Source organism: Ruditapes philippinarum, unplaced genomic scaffold, assembly GCF_026571515.1.
Source record: "Ruditapes philippinarum isolate M1 unplaced genomic scaffold, ASM2657151v2 ctg3235_1_1_1_1, whole genome shotgun sequence".
Taxonomy (NCBI): domain Eukaryota; kingdom Metazoa; phylum Mollusca; class Bivalvia; order Venerida; family Veneridae; genus Ruditapes; species Ruditapes philippinarum.
In genome coordinates this window covers 89661-101942 of record NW_026860668.1, presented here as the reverse complement: position 1 = coordinate 101942, position 12282 = coordinate 89661, and the positions used below count along the sequence as shown (strand labels likewise).

Here is a 12282-nt window from a genome sequence, read left to right as displayed (position 1 = left end):
GGATAAATATATATAGATAGAAAGTGTCATCTCAAATAATAATGAGGGCCTCATCCTTGTTTTGTACATGTTGTGGTCTGCTATAACCAAGCTGAGGGTTAAAAGCCCGACCTCACACGAGATGGACCTTTTTCCATAATTAAGGCCATTATTGCAGGACAAGTTGAAATGTAGTGAAGTTGGAAAATGATCAAGGAATATATCATACAATAAAATCAGACTCACACAGGAGAATTACAAACAGAAATTGCATAATTTTAAACATTTTATTAAACTTTCTTTTGGTGTTTAACCTCTGAAAAATGTGTTCTTTTGTTATGAACTTTTTTTGCTAATATCTAAAAAAATGAAAATGAAAGTGTGTTTTCTTTTCATTATTAATATTAAAAATGACTTGCTATAAGTTAATTGCAACAAATTCGGAAGTTTTTGTTATTTAAATAAACTGCTTGAACTTGGATCGCTAGAATATCTACTTTCGCTCGAACTTAAATTTGTCTATAAAAAGTACTATTGTAATCGGTGTAATAGAGTAAATGTCCTATTGTAATCAAGGGAATATCAAAAACGCTCCATATTTAATTGAGAGAGTACAGAAAATGTACATAATGGAATATTGCCAAAATAACATGTATGGACTGTCCTTAAATATAATATGTCATTTGTATTTATTAATAGTATAATATTTAAAGTTTAAGTGTATCTTTTGCATGTTTGCCAACGGCAAAATATATCTGATTTGAACAATAAACTTTACATTATACGGTTCAATACTGGTATGTGGTATCGTCTCGTCACAGCCTAAAGCTTCCCAAATGGTTAATTAACTGAAAATTATATATAGCAAAAATGTGAATACATCGCGACCGAATTACTTCTGGTCATTTGATCGGATGTACTGGTTATGTTTGTAAAACTAAACCAAATGTGTTCCTAAGATTATGTTCATCCCAGGATATTCGTTACGTTCTACAGTTCTTCCATGAATTAGCGTGCCATTACTAAAATTATATCCAAATAACTTAAGTTTATGACTTTATGCATAACATCATGGATAAGTTTTTTTTCCGTTATGCGTAAATTCTTTTTTGATTCCCTTTTTTGTGTCGCCTTGAAAAAGTGACATATAGGGGTTACTTTTGTCGGCGGCGTCGGCGTCGTTGTCGGCGTCCCCTAAAGCTTGTCCGGAGCATAACTCAGTCACTATAAGTCGGATTGTCTTCAAACTTGGTATGCATGCTTCTTTCAATAACACGAAGTTCAGTGCACAAGGACCGGTACTCTGCACTTCTTAATTTTTGAGTTATTGCCCTATGTAAATTTTCATACTTTAATTTTGTCCGGGCCATTTCTCTTCAACTATAAAAGCTATGGACTTGAAACTTCATAGGATGATAGATCTCATTAAGAAGAAGTGCTGTGCACAAGAATCGGTACTCTGCATTTCTTAATTTGTAAATTTTCATACTTTAATTTTGTCCGGGCCATTTCTCTTCAACTATAAAAGCTATGGACTTGAAACTTCATAGGATGATAGATCTCATTAAGAAGAAGTGCTGTGCACAAGAACCGGTACTCTACACTTCCTAATTTTTGAGTTATTTCCCATTGTTAATTTTCATACTTTATTTTTGTACGGGCCATTTCTCCTAATGTATAAAAGCTATGGACTTGAAACTTCATAGGATGATAGATCTCATTAAGAAGAAGTGCAGTGTACAAGAACTAGTACTCTGCATTTCTTATTTTTGAGTTATTATCCTTTATTAATAATCATACTTTATTTTTGTCCAGGCCATTTCTCATAAATTATAAAAGATAAATAAAAACAAAAATAACCCAGTGCATGGTCACGTGACAAAATGTGTTGTCCGTATTATAGGCGAGTAAATATAGTAAATCCAGAGACATAGATATCTATGTCTCTGGTAAATCCAAGTTTTGTAGATGTCTTGTAGCAGTCTTCTAGATTATAAATACCATTTGATAAGGGATTTTAGTTAACCTTTGACTCTAGGCTTACTGGTGGCAACTTTGACTCTAGGCCTACTGGGACAAGAGCACACTTAAATCAGCCAGTATTTCAGCCAGTATATTCATGCCATCTGATTTTGGTCAGCACTATTCGCTTTCATTTATATGCCATCTAATTTTATTCAGCACTTATTTTTAAAATTTCCCTAAAACATGAATGGTTTTGTCGCATCAGAAAGAGTGACAATGATTAAATTACTCTAAGTTTCTGACATAATAGTCCAACATTCATGTAACTTTAAAAATCTAGATGAATGTACATCTTACAAACCAACGAAACATGCAATATGCTATAATACCAATACCGGTAAAATGTGTTCACTCACTGAAACAAGATAAATAACAAACTCTATACAGGCGTCAAAATTCCAATCTATTCAATCAAAAATGTCTTTATTTTATATTTGTTTATACATACTCGTATATATAATGTACATTCATGGTTGTCATAAAATACTGATGGGTATCATTTATTTGATTAATACATTTTACACATCATATTTTTACAAAGATAACATGAACATAATTGAATCAAGATTAAACAAAAAAACAAGAGGCCTTACATGGCCAAACATTGCTCGCTTGATATCCACTGTAGGATAAAGTTACAAAATCTAACAACTTATAAAATATTTCATGACTGATATCTACATGTGTACAGAAATATAGGAAATTAAATTCAATTAACCCATCAAGTTATTTCCAATTGAGAAACAAGTTTGTAAGTCATGGAATAACTAACATAGAAACATATTAAATGATATAACCATACATTAATTGGGATTTGGATTGATATAAATGAGAAAATAATGCACCGGAGATTGACAACTGCAATGTCTAAACGTGAATATATATATTGTTGAAATTAGTAGCCAGGTAGACTTGTAAATGAATGATCATAAAAAAAAAGACTTTCCTAGTAAAATTTGTAAAAGGGGTTGAAATATGATGTTAAAACAGCCATATGCTCTAATTCATTTCTTTCAGTTTAGTTTACTTTCTCTAAAATATATGGTTTCATTTACTTACAGCAATAATTATTTCATTCATAGATTTGCACAGATTTCACATTATTTTGCATATTTCTCGGTGAATTTTACCATTCTTGCATTATATGGATATACTGGGTGGATAAAAATAAAGAAAAATATGACCAGAATAAAACCAAGGCAAAAACATCAGCAGAAGTTTGGTAAGTCTTAAAAGTAAGTAATATCTAGGACTTCAAAATGTTATCTTTTATCCAAGATAATATCTAAACATCAAATATCTTGTTGTATTATTATAATATAAAAATCATTCAAGCAATACACTTAATTGAGCACAATTATTAACATTGTTATCATGAATAATCAAAAATATACATAGGGATATAAATGTAAGTCACTTCCGGTTTTAGGTCAAATAAACTTACTTAAGTTTGCTCTACATGATAAAATTTAATATGTAAATATTATGTCCACTGACCTTTAACATTGTACATATATTATGTCCACTTACCTTTAACATCGTACATATAAATGAATGACAATATTAGATGAAATAGATGACAGACCATAAGGATGAATTTCAAGGACTTTATGTATTTGTGACTAGTTATTTCATTTTAGTCTTAAAAGACAGAATATTAAGAATATTTACTATAAATAAATCCCCCACATATGTCCTTGATTAAATAGAGGATATTGAACGAGTGTAACTTCAATACTAAATTTATTGAACGAGATAAATCAAATCATATTATGCCAGCCTCTGGTTCAGTAAATTCAGTAATGAAACTACACGAATATAATATTCTAATTATCACATACCCAAAATTAAGACTGTTTAAAGTAAAAAGAATAATTATTCATTGATGCGCCTAGTGCGTCTTTACACTATGTTTGTATAAAGCAAATGATGTCACATTAAAATATATGCAAGACCATGCAATACCACATTTACGGAGTCGTTAAAGGTGCAGGCCGCACTGGTAAGTGATAAAATAAAGTATGGAATCAAAGTTATGAAAAAAAAATCTCAGTTGGTCAATGTATATGAATTTATGTAAATATAGATACAAAATGATAATAAACATGTCAAAATTACCCTACAACACAATTAAAGCTGCACGCCTCCAGATGAGTCAAATATTTCAAGAAAATCAACCTTGAGAAAAATATAAGATTTTAGACAAGTAAAAACATTCACAAGTGAAGAAATAATTTACATGTTATATGCTAATGATTATTTCTACTGCGGGATTTAATACAGTGAAAAGAAATATTTTGCATATCCTGGCCCTTTTGACCCCCATAAATTTATATGTCATTTGCAATGTGTGAATTATTTTCTGTATTCACTTAATAATTTTATACTTTTTAATACATTTTCAATATTTTCATCAAAATTAGCATGAATCTAGAGCTATGCTGCTTTAACAATTACATTTTGTTTTAATCAAAAGTTGAAAAATAAACATTTTACAAAAAAAAGAAGAAAAAAAAGGATACGTTTTTTTTCCGTTATGCGTAAATTCTTTTTTGATTCCCTTTTTTAGAAGAATTTTAAAGTTCTGTTTCTTTAAAATGCTATGCAACAAAAATAACCCAGTGCATGATCACGTGACAAAATGTGTGGTCCGTCTTACAGGTGAGTAAATACGGTAATCCAAGTTTTGTAGAAGTCTTCTAGATTATAAATACCATTTGATAAGGGATTTTAGTTCACCTTTGACTCTAGGCCTACTGGTGGCAACTTTGACTCTAGGCCTACTGGGACAAGAGCACACTTAAATCAGCCAGTATTTCAGCCTGTATATTCGTGCCATCTGATTTTGAAAAAATAAACATTTTACAAAAAAAAGAAGAAAAAAAAGGAGAAATACGTAGAAAGATGGTTACAGTATATGTCATAGAATAAGCTGTGACTATAACACGACATACACACAAAAATACTTTGTTATCACAATTTCAAAGCTTGTTATGGCCCCTTTGTTGTTGTCTCCTTTCTTAATCTTGTTTAGGTTGTCTCCCCTTAAAGTCATCCATACAGTTGTTAATACACAAGTGCTTACTGATAACATGTAGACATGACGTCGGCAGAAACCTGTAATGTTTAAAATAGAACTTCCTTTGCATAACATACATTTAAGCTTTAAAGGGACTCCACTGAGGTTTTTTTGAAATGACTGGACTAAACATATTTTTCAGAAATTTGAATATCATCTTTTAATTTGTTGAAAGTCTGTACCAATAACTTTTATGAACATTATAATTTTTCAGATCATTCCCTCACCTCCTTGTTCCAGAATAATCAGTTTTGTTGTGCAAAAATGACCCAAAAATAACAACAAAACTGACCCAAAAATAAAATCATTTTTGATATAATCGAGCTAAAAAACAGACCAAAAAATTGATATTCAATTTAATTAGGAGTAAATTTCTTTATAATCCTTTGCAGATCTTTCATTTTAAGTGCTTCACTTGATCTATGTAAGAATTTCAAATGTTTATCAGCCTTTTTTTGACCTCAGTGGAGTTCCTTTAACCTAATGCAATTTAAAGTGACTAGTCTTTGTAACCAGTATAGGGCCTGGCTAGCCTGTACATTTGTTCTGTCTCACCAGGCCCTGTCCTGTTGGCAAACCAATTCAAAGTTTAAGCTCTATAACCCCTAAAATGATAATGGATGGTTTTCAAAATCGAAACTGGACATGTCCATTTTAGAAATTTGCATATTATGAGTTAACTTTAATGTTGATGACAGACAAGTGCTAGAATCTCCTTGTAGCCTGACAAAACCCATCCCTACTGACTGGCTAATTTTAGCTTTTGATATCACAAATCAAAACCCCTGATTTTAAAAATCATGGTACATTTCAAAATCCAAAAGTGGAAAAAATACATTATACCTTGAGATTAAGTTGAGAAAGTAATGTACATTTTTGTATTTTTACATGTACAATTATGGCAAGTCGTTCAACACCTTATTTTGTTGATGATTTCTCAAAAAGCATTTACTAAAGAATTCAGAAACTAGCATTTTGTATAGTTGATATATTTTTTTCTTCCTTTGTACAGCAAAACCCAAACACTCATCCTTTTTTTTACCAAAAGCTGTCATACCGACAGCTTGCTCAACAATTCTCAGTGATTGGTAGTAAAACAATATTGGATAATATAGAATATAGAAGATCAAAAAGGGGCATAATTCTGTCAAAATCTAAGTTAGAGTTGTGTTGCCTTAAACAGTAACTTCCTATCATGCTCTCGAATAAGTGTGTGAAATTTCAACTTATTCCCTTCAAAAGTTTTTGAGATACCAACTTGCACCGAAAAACTTAACCAAAGTATGACATAGATGCCTGGGTGAATTAAACAGCTCTCCCTATTCTTCAAATAGAAGAGCTTAAAATGATTTCATACCATCAGGCAAATACAAAGTAATTAGGCAAAAAAGAACAAAAAATAACCAATCTGGCCCTAATTAGTAAGGGAGGTAACTACATAAATATGTAACAACAAACTGAACAAAGACAAATAAGAGTTACCTACCCTTTCAAAGCAAAAAAGCAGTATAATATTCTAGGTATGAGAAGCATCGACTGGTTACACAACACAGCGTCCACAATCTTTCCGGCTGCATACTCCGGCTCTACGATCGGTAACAGAAATGGAAACCTACAAGAGAGATTTAATAATTGCCAATCAATAAATATTGTTTTATATAATCAGTCTGTAGACATGGTAAGTTAATTGGCAATAATGAATACTATTAGTTTAGATGAATTGCTCATTGCATTATGGATCTTAATTAATTAATGTACTATAAATCTTGTGATTGCACATGTCTACCTATAATTTACTAATACTTCACAGAAAAACTTAGTCATTACTATATGTTAATAAATAAGTGATTTGATATTGGCCCTGTTATTTGTCAGAGGGCAGTCGTATTGGCCCAAGGCCTAAGGCACTTCTTCTTATTTTAATTCTAACATATTTTAATAATAACAAAGGGCAACTGTAAAAATAACTACATTATATCAGTTTGTATGGAAAACCTACATTTTGTAACTTATATTGTACATGTACAACAAAAATGTCAGACTGTGATTGTATAGAAACTGAGATTTTTTTTTGTTCATTTATGCAACCTGTCGACGTCTACACATAGACCGAGTTAAAACAAAATGGCTGTCATTTCCCAGTTTCTTGCAGAAATCTATATCATTTTTTGGCCCTGCTTTATTAGCCAATCAAATTACTTCAAATGCGGGCTTTATATCTATATCACTTTTCGGCCCGGGGCCGAAAAAGTGATATAGATATTGGCCCTGTTTTAAGGCAGGCCACGGTGTTATTGAACGTGACAGGTGCTTTTTTATAGGACTAATAACGTATAGTTATTTAATAATATGATTTAATAACTGATTGTAATCTAGTACCATACGAAAAACCATGCTCTTGGTGGAATTTAAGATTAGTCCAGCTCAATTTTTCTATTAAACCCACAATAAAAACATATACACCATTTCTTCAGTTGACTTTAAGGAAATTAAACAAGCAAATAATTCATGACTGATTAACTTTTCAAAAATCTGATCCTCCAAAAGTGGCTGCCCAAAGGCCTTAGCAAACTGGCCCCATGTTAATGGTCTATTCTCACTAAAGTACCAAAGCAGTCTTTATTTATCCTACTTTCATCAAATCTGTAACATATTTACAAGAAAAGTTACCTTGTTTTGGCACCTTCAAACATTCCTGTGTTGATAAAGAACGGACAAACTACAGTTGTATATATACCATCTTTACCCTGCGCCTCAAGTTCGAATCTCAGCGATTCATCAAAGCCAACGGCAGCAAATTTACTGGCACAGTAGTCGGCAAGGCCAGTAACTCCTACGAGTCCAGCAGAGCTTGCAATGTTTACAATATGGCCGTGATTTCTGCTCATCATGTCAGGTAGGAAAGACTTCACTGTCTGAATAACATTTGAGCCGCGTCATGACAAAACCAACATAATGTGTTTGAGACCACCATGGATCCAGACCAGTCTGCGCATCCGCGCAGTCTGATCAGGATCCATGCTGTTCGCTATCAGTTTCTCTACTTGTTATAGAGTTTGTAAGCGAACAACATGGATCCTGATCATCTGCGCGGATGTGCAGGCTGGACTGGATCCATGCTGGTCGCAAACCCATTATGTTGGTTTTGTCGTGACGCGCGGCTCATTTAATCATATCATACAGCTTGTTTTCGATGAAATATATCGTGGATATTGAATGAGTGTAGGTTCAATACTGACTTTATTGAACAAGTTTAATAAAATTTTAGTTTACTCAACGAGTCCAATAAATTCAGTAATGAACCTACAGGAATATAATATTCTATTTATCACATACCCAATATTATGACAACAGTTTAAGGTGCAAAAGAATCATTTTTCATTGACCCACCTGTATGTTATGTTAACATTTAGCACGTCTTTACACTATGTTTGTATAACACAAACAACGTTGTGTTAAATTATATTCTCGACAGGAGTCGCAAAATTGGAACAGGTATGTGATATAATAATATACATGTATTAAAAAAAAAATTTCATGAATGTTTTATATAAAATAATATGCAAAGGCTTAGACTGTAATTAATACTATACTCAGGGTTGACTGCAAAACTGCAGTAACTTATATGAAATAAAGGCAGACTTACGACAGTCTTGACGTCAACCCTAGATACATAAATAGTATTGGAATCAATGATTCCCCATGTAAAGGAATATAAATCAACAAAAAGATGGTTCTTAAGTCTAGGGCTTTTTTCACCAGTAGAGGAAGCAGCGCCGCACTTAATTTTTGGGGGGAAATTATACAGTATTTTTGCAAATGGGGAAGAAATTTTTTTTATGAAAATTCAATGTCTGCACTTGTTTACTGATAATAGCAAGCAATCAAACCTACCCAGAAGTGAGCCATTATGTTCACTTCCATAGTTTTCTGTATCATCATATCTGAACAGTCCAAGAATTTTTTCCCAGTCACTATACCAGCATTGTTTACAAGTATATCAACCTGACCAACCTCTTCTTTCACCTAAAAAAAAATGGAACTTCGAACGTTAATGAAAATATGTTTGTATATGTTTTAAATACTGTATAAAATTAATCAAAAGTAGTCAAAAAAGCTTTTAGTATTTACTTTTACACATATTTTTATTCAAGGTATATACACATGTTAGTAATTTACAATTTAAAGCAGGAATGAATTGGACCGAGAGCTGCAATAGCTCATGGTTACGTCCTCTCCTTTAATTTTTAACAAAAGCTATACATGTATGTATATATTAGCCTTAATTCTTTGTGTTATGGCAAAAAGTAATCTTCATGCCCAAAATATGAGTTGCAGTATTTAAATGAAAGAATTTACAGAATCAATTTATACATTTCTGACAGGATCATTTTAATGCATTGAATAAAAATAATACTACATGTATTATGAACTACATTCGGGCAAGGCACTGAGATGAAAACATCTGGTAAGCAAGTAAAAACTATATCACTTTGAACGTAGTGCTGCAGTCAGTAGTATTGACAGATATTCGAGCCGTGTCATGACAAAACCAACATAATGGGTTTGCCACCAGCATGGATCCAGACCAGCCTGCGCATCCGCGCAGTCTGATCAGGATCCATGCTGTTCGCTATCAGTTTCTCTACTTGTAATAGAGTTGGTAAGCGAACAGCATAGATCCTGATCAGACTGCGCGGAAGCGCAGGCTGGTCTAGATCCATGCTGGTCGCAAACACACTATGTTTGTTTTGTCGTGACGCGGCTCATTTGTGTTATATATAAAAGAACAGTATCAAATTAAACAATCAAGATCTTCTTGACAAGTACATGAAAACCCATACCCTGTTAGCAACATGATATACATCATCTCTGTCACAAAGATCTATCTTGTACGCTTTAACAGTGACACCATACTCTTTACACATTGCTAATGTTTCCTCGTTGCCTGACTGGTTAACATCCCACAATACAAGGCGACATTTCAACTTTGCAAACTTTAATGCCATCAGTCGTCCAATACCACTTCCTGTAAATATGTTGTTGGGAAAAAAAGTTAAACACGGGGGGAAAAAAGTTAAACACAGTGTGCAATCAACCGAAATATTTTCTGAGATATTGTCATGACTTACCTCTCTTTGTAGTCATATACATGGGGAGTATTTTTCTCTAACTTTCTATATTGAAAATAGTTTTAAATTATCCTTCAGAATCAGTTGAAATATTACTGAATGTCAATAACCATTTCATTACTCACAGTTATTGATGGCAATTTTGGTCACAATACACAAACTTTAAGTACATTTAAATTACCGAAAACTGAGGTGTTCCACTGTTAATGAATTAATTAACTTAATACATGTATTTTGAAAGACACTCTCTGAATCTGTTTGGATAATTCTTCTAGAAATTTTTTATGAACAATTCTCAAATATTCCTGACAGGACGATTTTCATTATCTCAATAAAGTCTGTAACTACATGTATACATATTACACGCAACCTACGTTCCCTTCGCAGCTCAGTTAATACACTCATGTTACTTCGAGTGAGCGATAGTGGAACATTTGAGTGATGCGCAGGAGAGTACACGCAAGCAAACATGCACACACATACACTCACAAACAGATTCATCGAGGGTATTTTTAATCTTATCATTTCCTAATTTTAATAACTTAGGATTTTAATGATATTTCTAAATGGGGCAAATTGTCACTAATCTAGGGTGAATTGTCACTCTAGAGGCGAATCTTCAGTGGGGCGCATCCAAATTCAATTTAGACTGGGTCGAAGACATGACTCTAAACTTCAGAGACAGCTATGAGATACAAGGGAATCAGGGAACCAGTCCCTAACTTTTATTGAATAAACCCCTTGGTTCTTTTACATGCCCAGTGTATAGATCTGATACATATATGCAAGGATTACCTTGATTTCTTACCAGTACACCTTTAGTTAGGTGGGAAACACTGAAAGTGTGACTGTCTCTGAAAAATCCCAAGGGTGTTACCCAGACTCGAACCCGGTCTAATAAACCCTTCCAATGTTTCGACAAAATAAATCAGTAACATTAAGTTTGGGAGGAAGAATCTGGAGGGTGAAACAATCCTCATTTCAATACCTGCTCCTGTGATGAGAACAGTCTCCCCGGATATATCTTTTGCCTGCCAGCTTGTGGGTACAATTGCCTTTACAATGGCTATGATCCAGTAATAAACTACGAGTCCTAAACATTTTAGAACACCCTTTATAATATCAACAATGCTTTCCGCCATCTTTCAGTCTTTGACTTTTTTTCTTTATAAATAAAAATCTAATGTAACTAATACGAGATTGATAAGTTTGGACTTCGGTCGGGTCAAAGGTCAATTTTCAAAACCGAAAGTAGACCTCTCCAAACACGTATGTAATCTGAATCTCTTAAAATTGACAGTAACGCATTAGAAAATATAGTTGAAAACGTTACAGGCATATCAACCGTGTTGATCTAGAGTCAAACGTTATTTCATATCATATTTCCTTCGCAACTAGAGAAAGTTTGCGTATTGTATTTTTTACTGTAAACATGCGTAATACGAAAACATCAGAAAATGCCGAATATTCAAGATTGAACAATACCAAATTTTTTTAACAGGTCTGACAACTCTAAAACCCCTCAATAGGAACAATACTACTAAATATATTCCTTCCCTCTCTCTCTCAATGCAGATAACAGTTAATTAAGGCCTAAATGACAAATATTTTTGTCTAAGATGGACACATTTCCTTTATAACAAAAGAAAAATTCTACTTAAGGCCGATGTATTTTCTAGAATAAGAAATACTACAAAAGTTTAAACCACATTTATTATTTTCAAAAGATGAATAATAGACAATATACTTACCGGTAATTATACTATATATAATGTTATGACTGTCTTCTTTGTTGGATAAGATGTACTGAGTGTTTTAATCTTAATAATTGCTTGTAAATATGTCTATATTTATCGTTGAAGGACCAGTTTCAGTGACCCTAAGAGTATTTTGTCCAAAATGATTAGAATATTAAAGGAGACTAATTTAAACTTTGAACATATTCATCAAAAGTTACTTTCTAGCTTTTGTTAAAAAATTTGAAATATTATGTAGATAAGAAGTAATAAGAAAATGCTTAAAAAGATAAATTTCCATGAAAAATAGTATACCAGATACACAATTTTG

At 32.6% G+C, this 12282-nt stretch overlaps 1 protein-coding gene and 1 long non-coding RNA gene across 2 annotated transcripts; both read right to left on the bottom strand.

Annotated features, from left to right (window-relative positions):
• Positions 1-2388: 2388 nt before the first annotated feature.
• Positions 2389-4517, bottom strand: LOC132712987 (uncharacterized). The gene is made up of 2 exons (XR_009623391.1): positions 3535-4517; positions 2389-3501 (listed from the first exon to the last, which is right to left on the bottom strand). It is a non-coding gene; the product is annotated as an uncharacterized LOC132712987 (long non-coding RNA).
• A 351-nt stretch (positions 4518-4868) lies between these two features.
• Positions 4869-11649, bottom strand: LOC132712986 (epidermal retinol dehydrogenase 2-like). Its single transcript, XM_060695425.1, has 6 exons — positions 11204-11649; positions 9928-10112; positions 8978-9109; positions 7754-7998; positions 6570-6695; positions 4869-5121 (listed from the first exon to the last, which is right to left on the bottom strand). Exons 1-6 carry the CDS (start codon positions 11355-11357, stop codon positions 5025-5027), a joined length of 939 nt encoding a protein of 312 aa, XP_060551408.1. The 5' UTR covers positions 11358-11649; the 3' UTR covers positions 4869-5024.
• Positions 11650-12282: the final 633 nt, after the last annotated feature.

Bases quoted from the DNA above. Each gene is read 5' to 3' on its own strand.
- LOC132712986 (XM_060695425.1), bottom strand. From the start codon at position 11,357: ATGGCGGAAAGCATTGTTGATATTATAAAGGGTGTTCTAAAATGTTTA. The intron at 10,113-11,203 runs GTATTGAAATGA...ACATATTTACAG, and splicing joins TGTTCTCATCACAGGAGCAG to GAAGTGGTATTGGACGACTG. The intron at 9,110-9,927 runs GTATGGGTTTTC...ATTTTTTTTTAG, and splicing joins TATATCATGTTGCTAACAGG to GTGAAAGAAGAGGTTGGTCA.